The 18,814-nt window shown below is 44.4% G+C and overlaps 1 protein-coding gene across 2 annotated transcripts in view; it reads left to right on the forward strand.

The window, feature by feature from the left end:
* The window catches only part of dyrk1b (dual-specificity tyrosine-(Y)-phosphorylation regulated kinase 1B), a 58,828-nt gene extending 45,320 nt beyond the window's left edge, over positions 1 to 13,508 (forward strand). For both annotated transcript variants that reach the window (XM_004571316.6, XM_004571315.6), the window contains exons 3-13: positions 2,670 to 2,789; positions 3,876 to 4,064; positions 4,522 to 4,669; positions 5,140 to 5,289; positions 5,974 to 6,110; positions 6,786 to 6,932; positions 7,306 to 7,446; positions 8,955 to 9,075; positions 9,872 to 10,054; positions 10,747 to 10,850; positions 11,661 to 13,508. In XM_004571316.6, coding sequence (XP_004571373.1) covers positions 2,670 to 2,789; positions 3,876 to 4,064; positions 4,522 to 4,669; positions 5,140 to 5,289; positions 5,974 to 6,110; positions 6,786 to 6,932; positions 7,306 to 7,446; positions 8,955 to 9,075; positions 9,872 to 10,054; positions 10,747 to 10,850; positions 11,661 to 12,176 — 1,956 coding nt within the window. In that variant the 3' untranslated portion in view covers positions 12,177 to 13,508. The remainder of the gene's footprint in view (positions 1 to 2,669; positions 2,790 to 3,875; positions 4,065 to 4,521; positions 4,670 to 5,139; positions 5,290 to 5,973; positions 6,111 to 6,785; positions 6,933 to 7,305; positions 7,447 to 8,954; positions 9,076 to 9,871; positions 10,055 to 10,746; positions 10,851 to 11,660) is intronic.
* Positions 13,509 to 18,814: the final 5,306 nt, after the last annotated feature.

The following is an 18,814-nucleotide window of genomic DNA, read 5'->3' on the forward strand; positions in this document are numbered from 1 at the left end:
CCTCATATCCCGATATGAGACATCTATCGTCCGATAACGATATAAATCACAGAAATGTAACATTTTCTGTAAACTCTGTGAATCTCGGGCAGCTCGACCTGCGTGAAGTGTTTCCAGCTGTGCGTCATGTAGCTGGAGTCGAGTTTTAACCGATGCATGAAACGATACATTTTTAGACATAAGTTGTAACGGCGCCGTTTCTTTGTGAGTATTTATTACACGGCGTGCTGCGGGGAAAAGCCTGTTCTAACGTTTGAGTCTAAGCTTTATTTTTTAGCACCTGGCGGCTCTTTTTTACTTCTCATCCATAAATAATCTGCATCTTTCACGTGATTCGGTTTATTTTGAAAAGTCTCAACAGGATCTTGAGCTTTATTCTGAAAAGTGTATGTGGAAAATAAACATGCGGACACACGATGGTGTTACCGTCATTGTTGCTAACCACAACACATACAAACAGGCTCTTGTCCGTCCGTGGTGTGGTTTTATTAAATATAAGAGAAAGAGAGAACTTTAAGAAATTAATAATAACTACAGTGACCATCAGAACCATGAACAAATATTGCCGTAAACGGTTTATTTTGCGACACCACGAAACAAACGACAGCGTAAAATGAAACGACAGACGTTTTTATATCGTCATCCGATATATATGGTTATATCGAACAGCCCTAGATCCATCTGAACCAGCTACAGATGCTCACGATCCCAAACACAGAACCTGTTTGTGATGAGCACCTACGCATCAAACAAGTTAAAGTGCAGAAATGTCTTTCAGCACACATTCATGAGTGTGGGGCTCAGTCGACCGAGCCGTAGCTCTGTAATGTGTGCAACAAACCTGCAGCAGCTTGTAGTTCTCTGGTCAGAGGTTGCCACAACAACTTGTCCAAGGTATTGATGGTACCCGGTATTTTAAAAACAAAAGCATATAGAGTTTCTTTGATGCTGCCATGTAGCAACCACCAAGCTAACAGCCACATCTCAGCTGTGTAACCACATGAAAACTACAAGAGGTAACAATACTGTGATTTTCCCAAATGTTGTTGTAGGTAATGTTTTTCCAGCTGTTGCCCAAGCTGTTGTTGGTCTGCGACCTTAGCTCTTTGCTGCTGCTTCCAAACTGGAAAGAGCAACAAATTGTGCTCCAGTCTGTAAAGAACTTCCATTCCACTCAAATGGTGATGTCACAGTCCCAAGCTCTTCCACATATTAGAGCCTGACGTTATCTTTTTGTAAGTGTACCAGCATTGGAATTTATAAAGAAGCAATCAAGCGACGTGGCTACCCTAATGTGGCTCTTCTGGCCTCAGTGTGACTTTCAGCAGGTACTAAGGCTAGGATGAGCAGTGTTGGTTCTAATGCGTTACAAAGTAACAAAGGTTCTTGGGTGATCTGCACTCGGGTGGATAGAAGAAACATCAAAGATGCTTTTTTTCTTCCTGCACGCTCCTGTTAAAGGTCAGCTGATTTCAGTTCATGTACAGTGGGAGGAAAATGGTGGAGCAGTCTACAGCAGATTGCTTTTATTACACTAAAGGACGCCAGCGCTATGGTAAAGTGCAAGCTGCACTGTGCTGCTAACACAACTTCAGCTCTCTGCAAACATCTGCACAGACCTCATGCTAACGCTAGGCTAGCCAAGAACCCAGAGTGACGTTAAAGCTGAGTGTTTGCAAACTTCTGATCTTCAACAGGTGACAAACAAATGAGCAGTCAGGCTACCTGTGCATGTTTCGAAAGTAGAAGCTCTGTGGCGATCACTTGCATTACATTTAAGAAAAGTAACAAATAATGTGTAATAGATTCCTTTTTTGACTAACGAACACCAACAGGCTGGGTTTACCAGCTGAGCTGTGTTCCAAGCCTCGATATAGTCCTGACCTCTGGGTCACTAACCAGAACTAGTCTCATTTCTACAGGTACTGGCTGGACACTTGCTTAGAGAGCTCAGACACCTCAGAGGGGCTCAAAATATGAGTTGTTACACCTCTAATTAGTAAAGGAGCAGGTTTAGGTGGTTCAGCTGTGTGACCTTCTCTCTGCCTCCTATGTGAGGTGATTCAGTCATTGCTTCCCAAACCCAGACGAGCAGCAGAAGACAGATAAAAACTAAAAAGCAAGAAAAGATGAGACTAACTCCCTTCAACTGTGTTATGAGTGTTGCTGTTGCATAGTTTGTCCACCAGAGGGCACTTTGCAGTTTCCCTGCAACAACACTTGATCCAAGCAGAACATCAGTCAGTAATCCTCCTCTTTCTGTTTCTGAGGTGAGGAATCTGTCAAAAAAAGGACCAAGTATTAAAATCTTAATTTAAAAATCCTCAGTCAGTCAGATTCTGTTACCTGACCTTTTAAGAAACTGGCCTGTATGTGAATAAAAAACGAGTGTGTGCTTTGCCTGATGGTCTGTGCTCCCCTCAGACTACCAGCAACTTAGTTTGTATTGAGTTGTTTTTTGTTAAAAGTTGGTGCAGTGGAACAACTTATCATGTATTAGTTGTAATAGCAAACTAATACAGTTGGTACAAACTGCAAAGGTTATTGATGTGCACTCACACAGAATGAACACATTTGTTTTTAGTGTGAAGCTGTCCTGATACACACATGAGGAACATCTCTTGCATCAAACCTGAGACGAGTTTGTGAAACGTTGTTGTTCTCTGTAGGTGCTGTCTGATATGACCATACTCCAGCGGAGAATTCCCCCTAGTTTCAGAGACCCTGCCAGCGCTCCATTGAGAAAACTCTCTGTTGACCTCATCAAAACTTATAAGCACATCAATGAGGTATGAAACAGTAACATTACACACACACCCTTTTATTTTGTACTTTAAATTGTGTCGCCATGATTTCCCGGAGACTTACTGTAAACCTTACATGTGATTTACCTAAAAATGGAAAATGTAACTGTCTAAACAGACTCTGGTCCCACTGCATTTGTAAAAGCTGGACCACACACACAGTCACAGTCCAAAAGTTCAGAGGACATCACCTTAAATTTCCTGGAGACTGACTATAAAGAGATTGCTATCTTGGCTAACCAACCGGAGGGATAGATGCAGCTATACCAAGTGATAGCAGCATCACAAGAAGGTTGAGAAATGCCAACAGCTGGGTGAGGATCGCAGGAAGACGTGGAAGATGATGGCAACAGTGGTGCCTGTGGTAACTGGACCACTGACCCCCAAACTGGGCCAGTGGCTTCACCAGATTCCAAGAAACGACATCTGAGATCTCTGTCCAGAAGAGTGCAGACCTCGAAACAGAACAAGCTTTTATAGCAAGGAAACAAAATATTCTCTGAAGCAAGGAAACCCTCAGCAGCGCTGATCTATAGTTTTTCATCCATGAAATGGGCCGATCGTGGCTCAAGAGTTGGGTGTTCGTCTTGTAATCGGAAGGTTGCCGGTTCGAGCCCCAGCTTGGACAGTCTCGGTCGTGGTGTCCTTGGGCAAGACACTTCACCTACCGCCTACTGGTGTTGGCCAGAGGGGCCGATGGTGCAATATGGCAGCCTCACTTCTGTCAGTCTGCCCCAGGGCAGCTGTGGCTACAACTGTAGCTGCCTCCACCAGTGTGTGAATGTGAGAGTGAATGAATAGTGGCATTGTAAAGCGCTTTGAGGGTCTCGAAAAGCAATGCAATCCATTATTATTATTATTATACTTGTGCGCCACAGGTCGTTGATGTGAACGTCATTTTTTGCACTGAAATCCAGCATCCACTTAAGAGACGGCTAATCTAGGCAGTTCTGCTGTTACACCCCGAGAAGAACAGAGCAGTAACAGCTGGTTGCTGGTGCACAGGTTATTTGGGTTTGTTGCTTTCAGATGTACTGTAAAGCAGAGCCTGAGCTGTGTTTGTGTCCACAGGTGTACTATACTAAGAAGAAGCGGCGGGCCCAGCAGGTCCCTCCTGAGGACAGCAGCACGAAGAAGGAGAGAAAAATCTATAACGATGGCTATGACGATGACAATTATGACTACATTGTGAAAAATGGAGAAAAGTGGCTGGACCGCTATGAGATAGACTCACTGATTGGGAAAGGCTCTTTCGGACAGGTGAGGTCTCCACAAGAAACATTCTCCACTTCTGTTACTACTGCGGACGCAAAGTCCAAAATGTCTGAACTAAAGTTATTTGACGGCTTCTGCCGTTAGTGAAATTTGGCCGTGTCTCTGTGAAAAGTTGAAAGTAAACTCTGTGTGAAGGATTAGTAAAAGCTGTCATGTACAGAGCTAAAGCGTCGGTATGGCTAACCCAGCGACAGCCAGCAGCACATCTGAAGGTCACTGATTACAGCAAACAAACCAACGTGCTCTTACAGGGAGCTGCACTCAGTAATTGTAATCAGTAGATTGCGTTACATTAAGAAATCAAAGGCAAAGCCATTGTTGTTATGACACAGGCTACATGTATTGTGTACATGACAGGACAAAGTCAGACAGGAAGTGTTTGGCTGTCCTTGAACTGAGTGATTCACTACCTGTGATGTAACATGTGTTCATGTGTCCACAGGTGGTGAAGGCCTACGACCACCATGAGCAGGAGTGGGTTGCCATTAAGATCATTAAGAACAAAAAGGCTTTTTTGAACCAGGCACAGATAGAACTACGCCTGCTGGAGCTCATGAACAAGCACGACACTGAGATGAAATATTACATAGGTAAGATACACACTCTGTACACTGCTGTACAACACAGCTTCTCTTGGTTCATTACAGACGCACAGGGGGCCTTTACTACATTTATTCTCTGTGCACACACATCTGTTAGTGTGCACACGCACTGTTGCTAACACTGGCTGCTGAACAGCAGAAATCAAACATGCGAGGTATTTAGAGTGTGCGCTCTCCTATCATGCTGAGGCTGTTTAAGTACAAAGATCTGTCTATGCAAGCACTTACTACCTGCATTTGAAATGACAAATAACAAATAACAAATCTGTCCCGTTAATGTTGACATAGATGGGAATGACGAATAATCAAAAAACATATAAAATATTTCACCTCACCTTTGACACCTGAAACTGAAACGTCTCAAAACTGTGGTATTTTTAAACGATTCAGTGGATTAACTTTTCCCCATGTCTCCCATTTGTCTCTTTGTGTCTGTCTGTCAATCTGTCTCTGTGCAGTCCACCTGAAGCGTCACTTTATGTTTAGGAACCATCTCTGTTTGGTGTTTGAGTTGTTGAGCTACAACCTGTACGATCTGCTGAGGAACACCAATTTCAGAGGAGTTTCCCTCAACCTCACCAGGAAATTTGCACAGCAGCTCTGTACAGGTGGGTGCATAGAGACGACATGCAGCTGCAACACTGAGGCTGAGCGTTTGTACTTGTGATTCCACAAAAGGTGCTGGAAGCATGTGTGATAGTCGTGGTCTGTAGTTACGCTTAAACAAAGCGCTGACCGTGAACGACTGAGCCAATCACGGCGAGCGTTTTAAAACTGAGCACACAGCTGGCACCACAAAGTAACAATAACACATTTGAATAAATGGTTGTAAATGTGGTGTGGTTGGGCAGCACGGCGGTGACTAGCCTCACAAGGAGACGGTCCTCAGTTCGATTCCACTGTGTGGAGTTTGCACGTTCTCCCGTTCTGGCGTGTTCTCTCCGGTGCTCCGGCTTCCCCCCACAGTCCAAAGCAGTTAGTGGGGTTGGGTTAGTGGCCTAACCCTGCAGCCTCTCTCATCCAAGGTTCACACCTTCAGCTCTTAAGGATGGAAACAGCAATCCCTGCTACTGTTTACATGTTTATCAGGGAATAAAAAGATGTTAAACAGTTCAGTTATTCATGTGTAGTGAGGCAGGTGTCTGAATACATTTACTGATCGATATGTAAACACTGGTAATAATTCTAGAAATGTGCAGTAAATGCAGGTTTAATGCTGATGATGTGCACTTATTTAGACTATACTTCAGTTTGCATAATATTGTTGACACATGTTGGTGTTTTGTCTACAGCACTATTATTCCTGGCCACTCCGGAGCTGTCAATCATCCACTGCGACCTGAAACCAGAGAACATACTGCTGTGTAACCCCAAGAGATCAGCCATCAAAATAGTTGATTTTGGATCCTCCTGCCAGCTTGGACAGAGAGTGAGCACACTTACTCCAGATATGATTCTTTATAAACGCTGCTCACCTACTAGGATCACTCCCCGTTACTCACAACGTTCACATTTGGAAAATATACCAAGTAGCGTGGCTTGCACGATGGCAGAATAATTAGGACTGTTGGCTCATGATAAGAGGTTTCCTAGTTTTTGTGTGGGTTTCCTCCCACTGCCCAAAGACAGGTTAGGTTAGCTTTAGTGGGAATGGAGAAGAGACACAGCTGTCATCATCTCATCGGCATGAATGTCATGGGAACTTTGGGCTTTTTTAAAATTTTACTGTCCTTTTTCCGTGATGGAATAATTGTACAATACTGCAGCTTGGACAACAAAACTGAGCGCACACGTTTGATCCACACAAGGCTCAAAAGTTTACATGCAGGGACAAAAATAAACAGATCCATTTAAATCTTTAAGAAGTGCTACTCTACACTGTCTTCTTGCTAATCATGAACAGCAGTTAGCTTCTCTCTGTGTTGTGGGAAAAAGTTACCATGACATTCATGCCTGCTCTGACCACAACCCTTGATAATGTGCTTAAAGTGTATAGAATAAAGCAAGGTATGAATGTGTGGTCAAATGTGATTGCATGTGTTCAGTTAAATAGCTACACTGTCAAGTCTTGGTGTCAGATTGCTAAACTCCACTTCCTTCTTAGATCTATCAGTACATCCAGAGCAGGTTTTACCGCTCTCCCGAGGTTCTGTTGGGAATGCCGTATGACCTGGCTATCGACATGTGGTCTCTGGGATGCATCCTAGTGGAGATGCACACAGGGGAGCCTCTCTTCAGCGGCTCCAATGAGGTAACAGCAACACCAGCGTGAACACACGTGTCGGGTAGTGTCGGGCTTGAATCGGGGATGTCCTTCATCCGTGCTCAGTGTTTTATGCTACATCCATTTAGATGTGTTAAGAAGCTAGCGTAGAGAGGCCGCGTTGTAGACACGGTTGTTACGATGACAGAAAGTCTGTCTCTTCCAGTCTACTCTTAGTTCCTTTGAGATTGTACTGAGAAGCATGAATTTGAAGACCGCATGTGTTTGCAACAGCATGTCTGTGGTATGCTCTTACTTTGGTCCACATTAAGAGTGTGTGTGTGTGTGTGTGTGTGTGTGTGTGTGTGTGTGTGTGTGTGTGTGTGTGTGTGTGTGTGTGTGTGTGTGTGTGTGTGTGTAGGTTGACCAGATGAATAAAATTGTGGAGGTTCTGGGAGTTCCACCCAGCCACATGCTGGATGCAGCTCCTAAAGCCAGGAAGTATTTTGACAAGCTGTCAGATGGTCTGTGGACGGTGAAGAAGAACAAGGATGTCAAGAAGGTAGAGTTTGCTTCTGTTTTGACTTCACATGTGGAAAAATGTTAACTTGTGTGTTTAGTTCAGTTCACTTTCCAAGTGTTGACTAACACAGGATATCCAGGTGGACTCACCCTTCTACTCTACCTGAGCGCTCGAAGCACTTAAGCAACTTGCCTCATTCACCCGTTTTTCCGTTCAAGTCCTTTCTGTCGTCCTGCTGTCACACACACGTTCATACTGCAGTGGGTTAGTATCTAGCCCAAGGTTATTTGGCATACAGAGCGGAGCAGCCAGGAATCAAACCACCAACCTTCCAGTTGGTAGATGATTCATAGATGACCTGCTCTACCTGCTGAGCTATGGTGAAGATAACCTGCTGAAGTTCAAGCTGAGCATCAGACTGGGGAAGACATGTGACTCTAAACACGCCATGGCTTCTGGTGTGTTCTGTTTCTACCTGAGGATCCACGGGGTGTTCTTCTCTAACCATCAGGTTTACCTGAAAAAGAGAAAATGTGCAGTGAGCAGCAGCTCTGAAAATGCTTTCTTAATGCCAGATATGAGAGGATAATGAGGAAGGCGACAGTGACTATAAATAACACAACACCTGTTACGACGAAGCTATAACAGGGGCAGGAGAGTGTTTCTGAGTGCTCACACTTGGAATCATGAAGCAGACGAGCTGCAGCAGCAGAACCACACTGACAAGAGAAAATGGAAAATGTTTCATCACCTCGGTTTTTGCTGTGACACGTGGATGGTCGGGTGTAAACATAACATCACCCTTCCTTGTATCAACAATTGAGGCTGGTGGTGGTTTAATGGGTGCAGAATATTTTCTTGGTGCACTTTGTATCGACTCAGTACCACAACGACACCACACGGTACCTGAGATTGGTGCTGACTATGTCCATCCCTTTATCATCACATTATAGCCATCGCCTGATGCCTGTCACAAAGCTCACAGCCTCTCAGGCTGGGTTCTTGAATGCCACCGTCAGTTCACGGTACTCAAAGGGCCTCCACATGGTCCAGATCACAAACTAATACAGCACTTCTGGGAGGTGGTGTAACTGGAGGATTGCTTCATGAATACACAGCCATCGATGAGACACTGCTATGGATCAGAATCACTGAGGCATGTTTCCAGCACCTCGTTGAATCTGTGCCATTAAAAATTAAGACAAAAACAGGCCCAACCCAGTACAAAGTGCAAAGCACCGAACAAGCTGAGGACTCCTCACAGGCTTTCTGTGAAGAAGGATTCATAGATTTTATCCACCATGGAGGACCTTTGTTTCCTGCAGTTTCAGCTTTAAGCCTGGACTATTGTGTCTCCAAGACGACAGAGTTTGGGAAACGGAGCTAAATGAATGAAGTTTTCTTTAATTAGAATACGAGTCTCAGTGTTAACCTCAGTATTGTGTCCTGAGCAAAGTGTTGAAGAACAGCGTGCCTTCATGTTGTTATTGGAACTTCACAGACTTTCCTTAATAGTCATAGCGTGTGTGTGTTTTTGTGTTTTCCAGGAGTATAAGCCCCCAGCCACACGGCGTCTACATGAGATTTTGGGTGTTGAGACCGGGGGTCCAGGGGGCCGGCGAGCAGGAGAGCCAGGACACGCCCCTTGTGACTACCTAAAGTTTAAAGGTAGGCATTTGCATGATTACTGCAGGACTGAGCATTAATATTCATGTAAACAAGTTCATGGAGGTGGAAACAACAAACACAGAGAGGGTGAAATATAAATGAGTGATTAAAGTTGTGTAAATTATTCTCGCAGTAAATGTCCTCCTGAGGTGTCTCTTCTAATGTGATGTGTATAGATGAAATCTATATTCATTTGTAAGCATAGCGTAAATAGTAGCAGCATGTAGGCCAGTGCGCAGCCGTCAAAGGTGGAGGACTCGGCACTTTGTCCCTGGTTGGTCAAAATGGCTGTGGAAATATAAAAGCCTCCTTGTGGAGGGGAAGGAGCCTGAGCTGTTGAGTGAGGTACCAGAAAGCTATAGCTGGGCTCACCTCAGGGCACAGCCTGCATTCTGGAAGCACTGTCCCGGAGATGGGGCTGGATTCTGCTCATCGGTAAGAGTCAGGGGTCGGTATACTTGTGTCCTCCCATTTCGCTGCACTGGGGTTTCCCCAGTGGGCAAAAGGGTTGCTTCCCCACACCTTTGGCTCATGGAGTGGGTCCTGGCTATCATTCTCTGTTAAGTGTGAAAGCAAAGCTGTCAGTTTAGTGTTTGGTTTATGTTCCTACCCTTGTCTTTGGCCTGTGGGAGTTGACTGAAAGGATGTGGTCGTGGATTAAAGCGCTGAACCTCTATGTGGAGTTAGCATGAGGAGCAGATATCAAGTGAGGGCGAGGGACACAAGAAACATCACGGGGTTGACACTACAATTGTAGCTGGCCACCATCATTATGTCAGTGTTTGTCCTCTTCCAGACCTGATCCTGCGCATGCTGGACTACGACCCTAAAAGCCGCATCACGCCATTCTACGCCCTGCAGCACAATTTCTTCAAGAAAACAACAGATGAAGGAACCAATACTAGTTCATCTACATCCACCTCTCCTGCCATGGACCACTCTCATTCTGCCTCCACTACTAGCTCTGTTTCTAGCTCTGGTAATGTAGACTCTTCTCTTTCTGCACCAGCTTTCCTTGAACTTTTTCCCGTATCTGTTAGAATGAGGAATATGTCATCCTTGTCACAGGTCCAAAGAAATGGTAGCAGTTTAGATTTCATCCCTAAAATGTCTCAAGCAGGATTTTGTTAGGGTCAAGTAGACCGGGGCAGGAGTGTAGTGAAACAGCTGAGAGGATGCTGTTTGCTGGGCGTGTGTGAGATGCTTATTAGTGCTTCATAATACAGATTTGATGTGACCCAGTGATATTCAGTGGAGGGTCTATGTACTTAAACACTGCAGCACGGTCACCCTCCCTGTCAGCACATTACTTTATTTCTCAGTCAGGTTTTCATAGTTTTCTTGATGAACATGAAAGTGAGGAGACGGGCGAGTTCGTTCTCGGTGACAGGAAAAGCAGATCCACTCTTTAGTCTTCTTCAGCGTCGCGCAAACACGCTACGAGTCAGAGCTGAACGCCCAGCGTTCGTGGCGGGGTACATACCCGACAGAGGCGCGGGACCTTCTAACCACCCTACTGAAGCCACGCCCCTCCTCTTCTTCTTTTTTGTAAATGTCTTTCTTTTAGTTCACACAGAATGAATGCATTATGGCTTGTTTTAGCTAAAAGTATATCCATGAAGTAAAGCTGTGCTCAAGTGTGAATTTAATGTTGGTGTCAATTATTTCCAGGTGGCTCCAGTGGTTCTTCCAATGACAACCGCAACTACCGCTACAGTAATCGTTACTACAACTCTGCTGTTACACATTCAGACTATGAGATGACCAGCCCTCAGGTACCACTGTCACTGTTTGCATACACAATAACAGAGAATTATTGAGACGGTATGAGGACCTTTGCATCAGTCACTCGCTGCTGCAGGAATGTTTATCCCGGGTCAGATTACTTTAGCAGCTTCATTCCTGTTGGCAGTGATGAAATATTTTGGCCACACTAGTTTTTTCTGACCCTAATCCTTTTTGAGTAGTTTTATTTTGAAAATCTGCATATTGACTTTAAAAATTGTGAAAGACAACAGTATAAGCATAGCAAACTCTTCACTTCCATCCATGAAAACCAGTATTCATCATGATATATTTGTCCTTAAACGCTCGTCCTCCAGCCTGTTTGTAAAGGACTTCTCTGTAACCTGGAACTGAACCATCCAAATCTTACTGGAGTTCCCATAATATTCATCAAATAAGCCTCTTTTCCAGTAGCACCTGCTGGGCACCATCTGACTCAACTCTGCTCTTGGTTTCAATTGTTAAGCACCACCTGAGTGTGGGTGGGGTTGTTAAAGCAAAGCAGCCTGAAAGTGCCGTGATGTCATCTGTGTGTCTGGATGCTGTCGTCAGCCGCCGGGCACAAAAACGTCGGAGCGCGCCGTCTTTGTGGTTGCATGTAGCCGACCAGTCCACTGATTGGTCGCTTCCTGGCCAATCAGTGGCATTTAGTCATCTCTACACGGCCCGATGGGAACCCTGGCCGAGTAGCTTAAACAAGTGTCTGAGTTGAGTCGGTGCTTGTGGAAAAGAGATGGTGCTGTCACTGGTCCCATTATAATCCCAACCCACTGACCGTGTCTCTCTTCTTTTCCATCTAGGCTCCCTCACAGCAGCAGATGAGAATGTGGCCAGGCAGTGATGGCGGAGGTGGGGGTCAGGATCCAGGATACACCCAGTTGCTGCTCCATAAGCCAGCTGCCTCCCAACAACACCAGCGCCACTTCTTGGACCCGCCCCACCACCCACACCCAACTTACTCCCACCATGGGAATGGTGGCCGTGGCCTGAGGCAGGGTGGACAGACAGGCATCGGCGGAGGGGGGGGCCCACAGGGATCCTCGCCCCAGATGAGTGACAGCATGGATGTGAGTGTATCCCTGGGGCTGCACCACCTGGGGGCGGTGTCTTCCATGGAGGCCTCTCAGTTTGGCTCTGCATCTCTGCCCCTCGCTCTGCCAATCGGACTGTCTGCCTTCCGGACTCGGACGGCTCCCACCGCCCCAGGGCCACAAGCCCAGCCCCCTGAAGACTACTACCCTGCCTCCAACAACAATAACCCCACTGGGGGAGGCAGAGGGAGGCCGGACTCAGACGAGGGGCCAGCCAACTCTTGATAAAACCTGAACCATGCCCTAAAGCCATACAATTTTAACTACAACTACTACAACTACACACATACAGCCAGAGTTCAGAGACAAAGAGGTGAACTTTGTGCTGAAGGAGACTTTGTACTGCATGAGAGGAGGAGGAAGAAGGAGGAGGATGCTGGGAAACTCCTTTTTCCTGTTTTAGTTTGTCTTTGTCGCGCCTGTAACTGGAAAGGAATGATTGTGACCAGTTTGTTTTTATTAATTTTAGTGTTGATTAATATCATTTGATTTTTCTCGGGTTTGAGGAGTTGTGTGTTCTGTGTGGTTGTTGTTTGAGTCTGGAGAGGAGGAGGAGGAGGATGAAGGGGAAAGAGAGAGAAGTTTTTGCATTTTATTCCATAAAGTAGCTGTAAGCTGAAGGAGGGCTCGTGCTCGCATTGGTCTGTTCATGTTTGCACACGTGCATGTGTGTTTGTAAGATATGAGATCAGATTTGTAGCAGGCCCCCCCTCGCTGGTCTGGACGGACGGTGTCTATTGATCAGTCTGACACGTCGAAGTCAGGTCACAGTTGAAGTGAAAAGGACCCATTTTGAAAGTAGGTGTAAATGCAGGCAGGAGGCTATACATACATACATATATATATAATATGCATATGTATGTGTATATATATGTACTGCTACACGAAGAAGACGGGGCGATTTGAAAGGTTGTGGTTGAGGACTGGCGGATTCTCTCTCGTTTTTCTTTGCGTTTGTTCTTCCTCTGATGTTCTTTGGTCGCAGCAGCACGGACAGCGAGAGGGAGACGGAGGGAGGAGGTGGTCACGGGACACTGATGCCTTGCTGACACTCACAGGGATCTCCTCCTCCTCCTTCTCCGCCTCACGCTCTCCCTGCTTTCCTCTTCCTCTCCTTCTCCTGTTGTGTTTCTCCTCCAGACAGCTCCTCCTCTCTGTGCTGCTAATCACCATGACAACTGGTCCGGATTGCTGCTAAAGATCCAACACAGATCAATAAAAAAATAAAAAGAAATAGAAACAGAAATTTAAAAGAAACTTTTTAACCCTTCTGCTTAAGAGAAAAGGATAAAGTAAGAACCACTGCATCTCAATGTATTTATTACTATTTAACAAGAAAAAAACAAACTGAAAGTAACCCTTTTTTCTGCTCTTCTTTGTTTGGTTGCCTTCTTTCTGCAGGTGAGCTCTGATTGGCTATTGTAACAGTGACAGTAACTGGTGACATGGGAATGCCACTGGTTGTGGGGCTGGGTGGAGGGTAAGGGTTGGGGCAAAATAAAGTTGGATATATAATAAGAATAAAGAGTATACTTTTGCACACCAAAGTCAAACAAACATCAGCTTTCTGCTTTTCTTCCTCCTGATCTGATCGTCGCGCCCTGTCAGGTTGAATGCTGCACTTCTCATTTTCCGTCCTTGCTCCTCGTACAGCCACCACACTTTCTGTGTGGATATCCACTGAATTAATGAAACATGTCATCATAACAGCTGTTACACATGAAACAGGCTACAATAAGGTTTTTGTCTTAATTAAAGGCATGAAAATGAGCTGTGGTACACTTGTAGTTGTTAGCTCGGTGCTAATACCACCACAAACTAAATAGGAGAAAGGAACTGGGCATCAGGAGACTTCCTACTGAATGTCAACCACTGCCTGATCACTGACCTTACAAAGGTGAGTTGTGTGTTGTTCTTTGAACTTGTTGAGTTGTAGCTACGCGCTGGCTCTGATGTCTGCAGCACCCTGCACTTATGAAGGTCATTGCCAAAGAAACTGGATGTACAGTATGTTGGCCCTGCAAGTAATGGATCTGTTGTGATGACCTGATGGAAAGAAGCAGCCGCACTTCTGAGTAAGAAGCTCGCCCGACTCATTCGTAGGTTAGGACTTGGGAACAAAGATTCTGTAGATCGCGCTGCTGGGCTGAGCGATTTCCTCAACTGACTTTAAATCTTACAGACGTGCCTCCTTCCCTGAATGGAGATTTTCAGCTGTGAGTGAAAGAGAGCAAACACTCTGCAGAAAAGGTTCATCATCAAAGCAGACGCTTTTCCAAGTCTGATATTTAGGAATCTGCTGGAAGCTTTTTTTAAATTGACAGTTCTTCAAGAGTACTGTCGATTAAGAAGCAAAATACTCAGTTTTGCTCTACAAGGGCCTGATATCCACTTACAAGGACGTGCTGCTACTGTTGTATCACAAAGGTAAGGTAAAAAAAAAATACATTCATCAGGCCCCAATGTGCCCGAATATCAAAGAGGAATTAAAAATGCTGCTGTGGAAGAGTTCGGGTCTCAGGAGGTTAAGTATCTCGGGGTCTAGCTCATGAGTGATGGGAGAAGGGAGCGAGAGATCGACAGTCGGATTGGTGCTGCGGATGCTGTTGTTGTGGTGACGAGAGAGCTGAGTGTAAAAGCAAAGCTCTCAATTTACCTGTGGATCTAATTCGTCCCTCACCTGTTGTCACGAGCTTTGGGTAGTAACCAAAAGAACGAGATTGTTCCGGGCATGTCCCACCGGGAGGAGGCCCCGGGGCAGACCCAGGACACGCTGGAGGGATTATATATCTCAGCTGGCCTGGGAACTTCTTGGTGATCCCCTGGAGAAGCTGGGGATGTGGCTGGGGGTCTGGGCTTCTCTGCCTAGGCTGCTGCCCCTGCAACCTGGCCCCAGATAAGCAGAAAAGATGGAAGGATGTACTGACAGGACTTTGTGCTGTTGAAATTTGAGATCTCGAAGTTAAAAGACACAGCTGGCCAAAAGGCATTAAGTGGAAGAGAAGTTAAACTTTAGCATGATTGGATTGCTGATGTTTGAAGAGGCAAACAGGAGGCTGATAATATCGTGCATATTAATTTATTTAAGAAGTGACAATATTCTTTAAAAAATGTGACTTTATTCAGAGGTTCATCATCACATTGACAGGCGTACAGTGATAAAGCTCAGCCTTCAGCGTGTATATGACCACTCTGGTTCACCCGTCGGCTTTTACAGGGAATCATGCTTGTGTGGTGCTTTGAGCGCTTTCTTCTTTCACGCTGCGCTCACCTGCACACTCATACCAGCACTTTTTAGCTAACATTCAAACAAACAAAATGGAGGTTGTACCCTTTATATACTACGACTGTCAGATGATTGGTTTAAAAGAATCACATGTCAACCTGTGCTTTTAAGATTATGGTTAACAACAGTTTTAAATCTTAAAACAGGTATTTACAGTAAGTTTTGTCTTTTTGTGAAAGTTTTAAAAGCTTGTTTACAAAAACAAAACGTGACGAATGCTGAAATCCAACAGTGTCTCTGAGAAAGCAGCCTAGTTAAACTGCCTGCATGGCTTAAGGAGACGATTGCTTTCATTTTGATGTTATTCACTGGGTTATTTTTTATAGCTCTCTACATCAAAAGCGATTATTAATGTGCTACTTAGTGTGGAGTCACCAGCGCCCTGTCCTACAGGAGTGGGGCAGGGATCAGGGAAGTCCAAAGCTACTTGGTGAGCCAACAAACAACTGCTGAAACGTTCTTGGGAACACAGACTGTCAGCTTTCTGGTTGGAAGGTATCTGAACTGCTATCTGAGGTTGAGAGATATTGGCTTGATATATCCATGTGCACCTCAAAGCAGAGGTTTCTGGAAACCAGTCTCCCTGAGAGGGAATGAATTCTGCTGGACTTGGGAGTTCCTCTCAGTGAATATGTGCCGTGGTGAGCATCCCTATAGCCACTGGTTTGAATCCTGTATGTTGGGGTTTTCCAGAGTGGATAAGAGAGTTACTTCCCTGCACATTCGGGTTTGGTCCTGAAGATTTTATTATATATTTTTTATTAGTCCTTTATTTATCCAGGTAAAAATCTCATTTTCAATGACCTGGCATCATGGCAGCAAAAGTCAAAAATACATGTACCACACAAGTACATAAGAATGAAAACAAATACAATATCCTGCACAAACGTGAAAGGTTTACAATAACAGGTCATTAAGAGCAACATTAAAACAATCACACTAAAAGAATTATTCTCTTGTTCCTTTGAGATGGACCTAAACTCCCCTCAGGGAACCATTTCTGACTATTTCAGTTCCTTCTGCAGATGTTCCAGGAAGCAGGGGCAGCGTATTTAAAAGCCCTTTTTCCTAATTCTGTTCTGAGTTTTGAGACAATCAATTGTCTGATATTATGAGAACGAAGCCTGTATTGGTTGTTTTCCACATATAAACACACAGATAAGAGGGAACCAGCCCAAGGAGAGATTTATAAAGACCAACCAATGGGAAGGTCTGTGGATATACAGAGACGGACATTTAGCAGCAGCATACAAAGATGTACACGATTCCTATAGCCAGTAATGACACGTGAAGCACAACGGTGGACGGTATCAGATTTCTTTAGATAGGGTGCAGGTGCATTCATAAAAAGCACGTCACCGTAATCCAATACAGGTAAAAAGAAAGAAAAAACTTGCATGAATCTAGTGTTTTCTCACTTGGAGGGAGAAACAGGATCGATTTCTAAAAAAGTCGCTTAGTTTAAACTTGGACACAAGCCTTTGAATGTGAGTTTTAACATGATAAATTCTGATCTATAACGGTCCCTGGATACTCGTAAGAACATTTCAATTTCAGTTCCTTGAATGGTTTTAATCTTAGGAGACGTAGCTAGCAGCTCTTTGCCATTTGAGAATAACATGAACTGGGATTTCTCTGCATTTAACACCAACTTAAGTTGAGTTCAAGGACTGAACGACATCAGAGGCAGACTGCAGAAATTGCAGGGTTTGTGCTACTGAAGGAGATGAACAAGAGATAATTTATCATCTGCATAAAGATGGAGTGCAGCATTTGATAAGTTATCTCAAAGGTTGTTTATGTAAAGAGAAAAAAGCAACGGTCCTGGTACAGAGCCCTGAGGAACTCCTTTGGATAGTGGGGGGAAAGAGGAAGAAGACCCAGCATGGACACAGTGTGTTCTTGCTGACAAGTAATTTGATAACCAGCTTACAGCATTTACAGATAGACCAACATTGTTTAGTCTGTTGACTAAAACAGCCCATTACATCAATGATGTCATTAACCACTTTAATGCAGCGGTTATTGTGCTGTGTTGTTGTCTGAATCTCCACTGATGTTGGGAAAGAACTGAATTTTTGTCCAAACAGGTCTTTTAATATTAATAAGCTTTTCTAGAACTTTTGCAAAAACAGAGGATTTAGATATGGACCTGTAGTTATTTCAACAAAGGCAGATTTCTACTGTCTGAGAGGCTAAGATTAAAAATGTAAGTTGGTGGTTCAGCTATGAAATCTGCAGCCAACTTAAGAAGAGGATCAAGTTGATCTGGTCCTGCAGATTGATTTAGCTCCAACAGATTCAAAGCCCTGTGGAGGCTTGGACCACAGATTCAGTCTGGTTGGCTGCACCACAGCCGCCTGTTGATTAAGCTGCTTCACATGCAGTTCAATATGTCACAGTTCTCATTTTTCAAAGACTGGCATCTCATCATGTCCCCATAGGAAGATTTCATTATTTTCCATCTTTAGGATCCTTCAGATGTCTAGTAGTTTTTGAAAAGTAAAACTCTGATTTTGTTGTTTTTTGTTGCCGTCCCGTTCAGCACTGTAGCATCAGAATTATTGACTGAAGGCCAAGAAAAATGTCCCACAGATTTATGTTCCCAAGTGGATCATTACAGCTTTGCTATACTGGTCCACTCGATTGAGCTTTATAATTTCATTTATTTATTTTTAACTTTTAAGTTATTACAGTCAGAACAGACGTGACTGGGGTTAGGAAAGGGAAAGACGTAGACAAGAGAAGTTTGAGAAAAGGAGAGGGAAAGAAAAACAGGGGAAGCAGGACAGTGAGAAAAGACGATCTGCAGGATCACCTGCTGGGAAAAAAGAAAACAAGCAAAAGGAGAACGACTGTTTTTCTGCATGACAATGAAAAAGATGCTGCGACAAAGAAACAAATCTGTCAGGAATTAAATTGTAATTTAAACTGCGCAGACTGTCCGATTGCTGTTGTTTTGCTTTTTAAACTTTAGTGGTCCTGTAGGGGCATGTTGGGGGGATTCTACCTCACTAAAAAGCTGAAGCATGCACACTGACTGTGCTCTAACCCTAAAAGCCTTAAAGACCGAGGAGTCCTAGCTGTCAGTACTTCACCTCGTGCCCGCTGAGCATTTCTGATGAAACCTGAAACCCAGCAGAAGTAGGGCCACATAAATAAAGCAAATACTGACCTTTTCACCTGCACTGTTAAACTGCGCTGCTGTTATTTGAGTCGCACCTGAACCAGTTGGCAGCAGTAAAGTCAAAACGGGAAACTCTTTCCTGTCAGGATGTACTTTTATTCTGAAGGAGTCTGAAAGTTGGAAGCATTCCAACACAAGGAGTAATCAAACCTTGCTGGGAGAAAGAAAGGCGGGAAACAAAGAGCTTTGGGTGGATTGTGGGACGGCGAGCAACAGAATTTAAACTGGATTAGTTAGACATCAGTCAAAGAGGGCCGTTACCAGCTACACCTCCATGGATACTTCCTGATGCCACAGTAGATTTCACATTATTGGAAAAGAAGAATTTTATTGACCAGTTTATAATTATGTTCAAATATATACAAACACAGCTGGTCAAACTGGTGTAGC

This window comes from Maylandia zebra, linkage group LG11, assembly GCF_041146795.1.
Source record: "Maylandia zebra isolate NMK-2024a linkage group LG11, Mzebra_GT3a, whole genome shotgun sequence".
Taxonomy (NCBI): domain Eukaryota; kingdom Metazoa; phylum Chordata; class Actinopteri; order Cichliformes; family Cichlidae; genus Maylandia; species Maylandia zebra.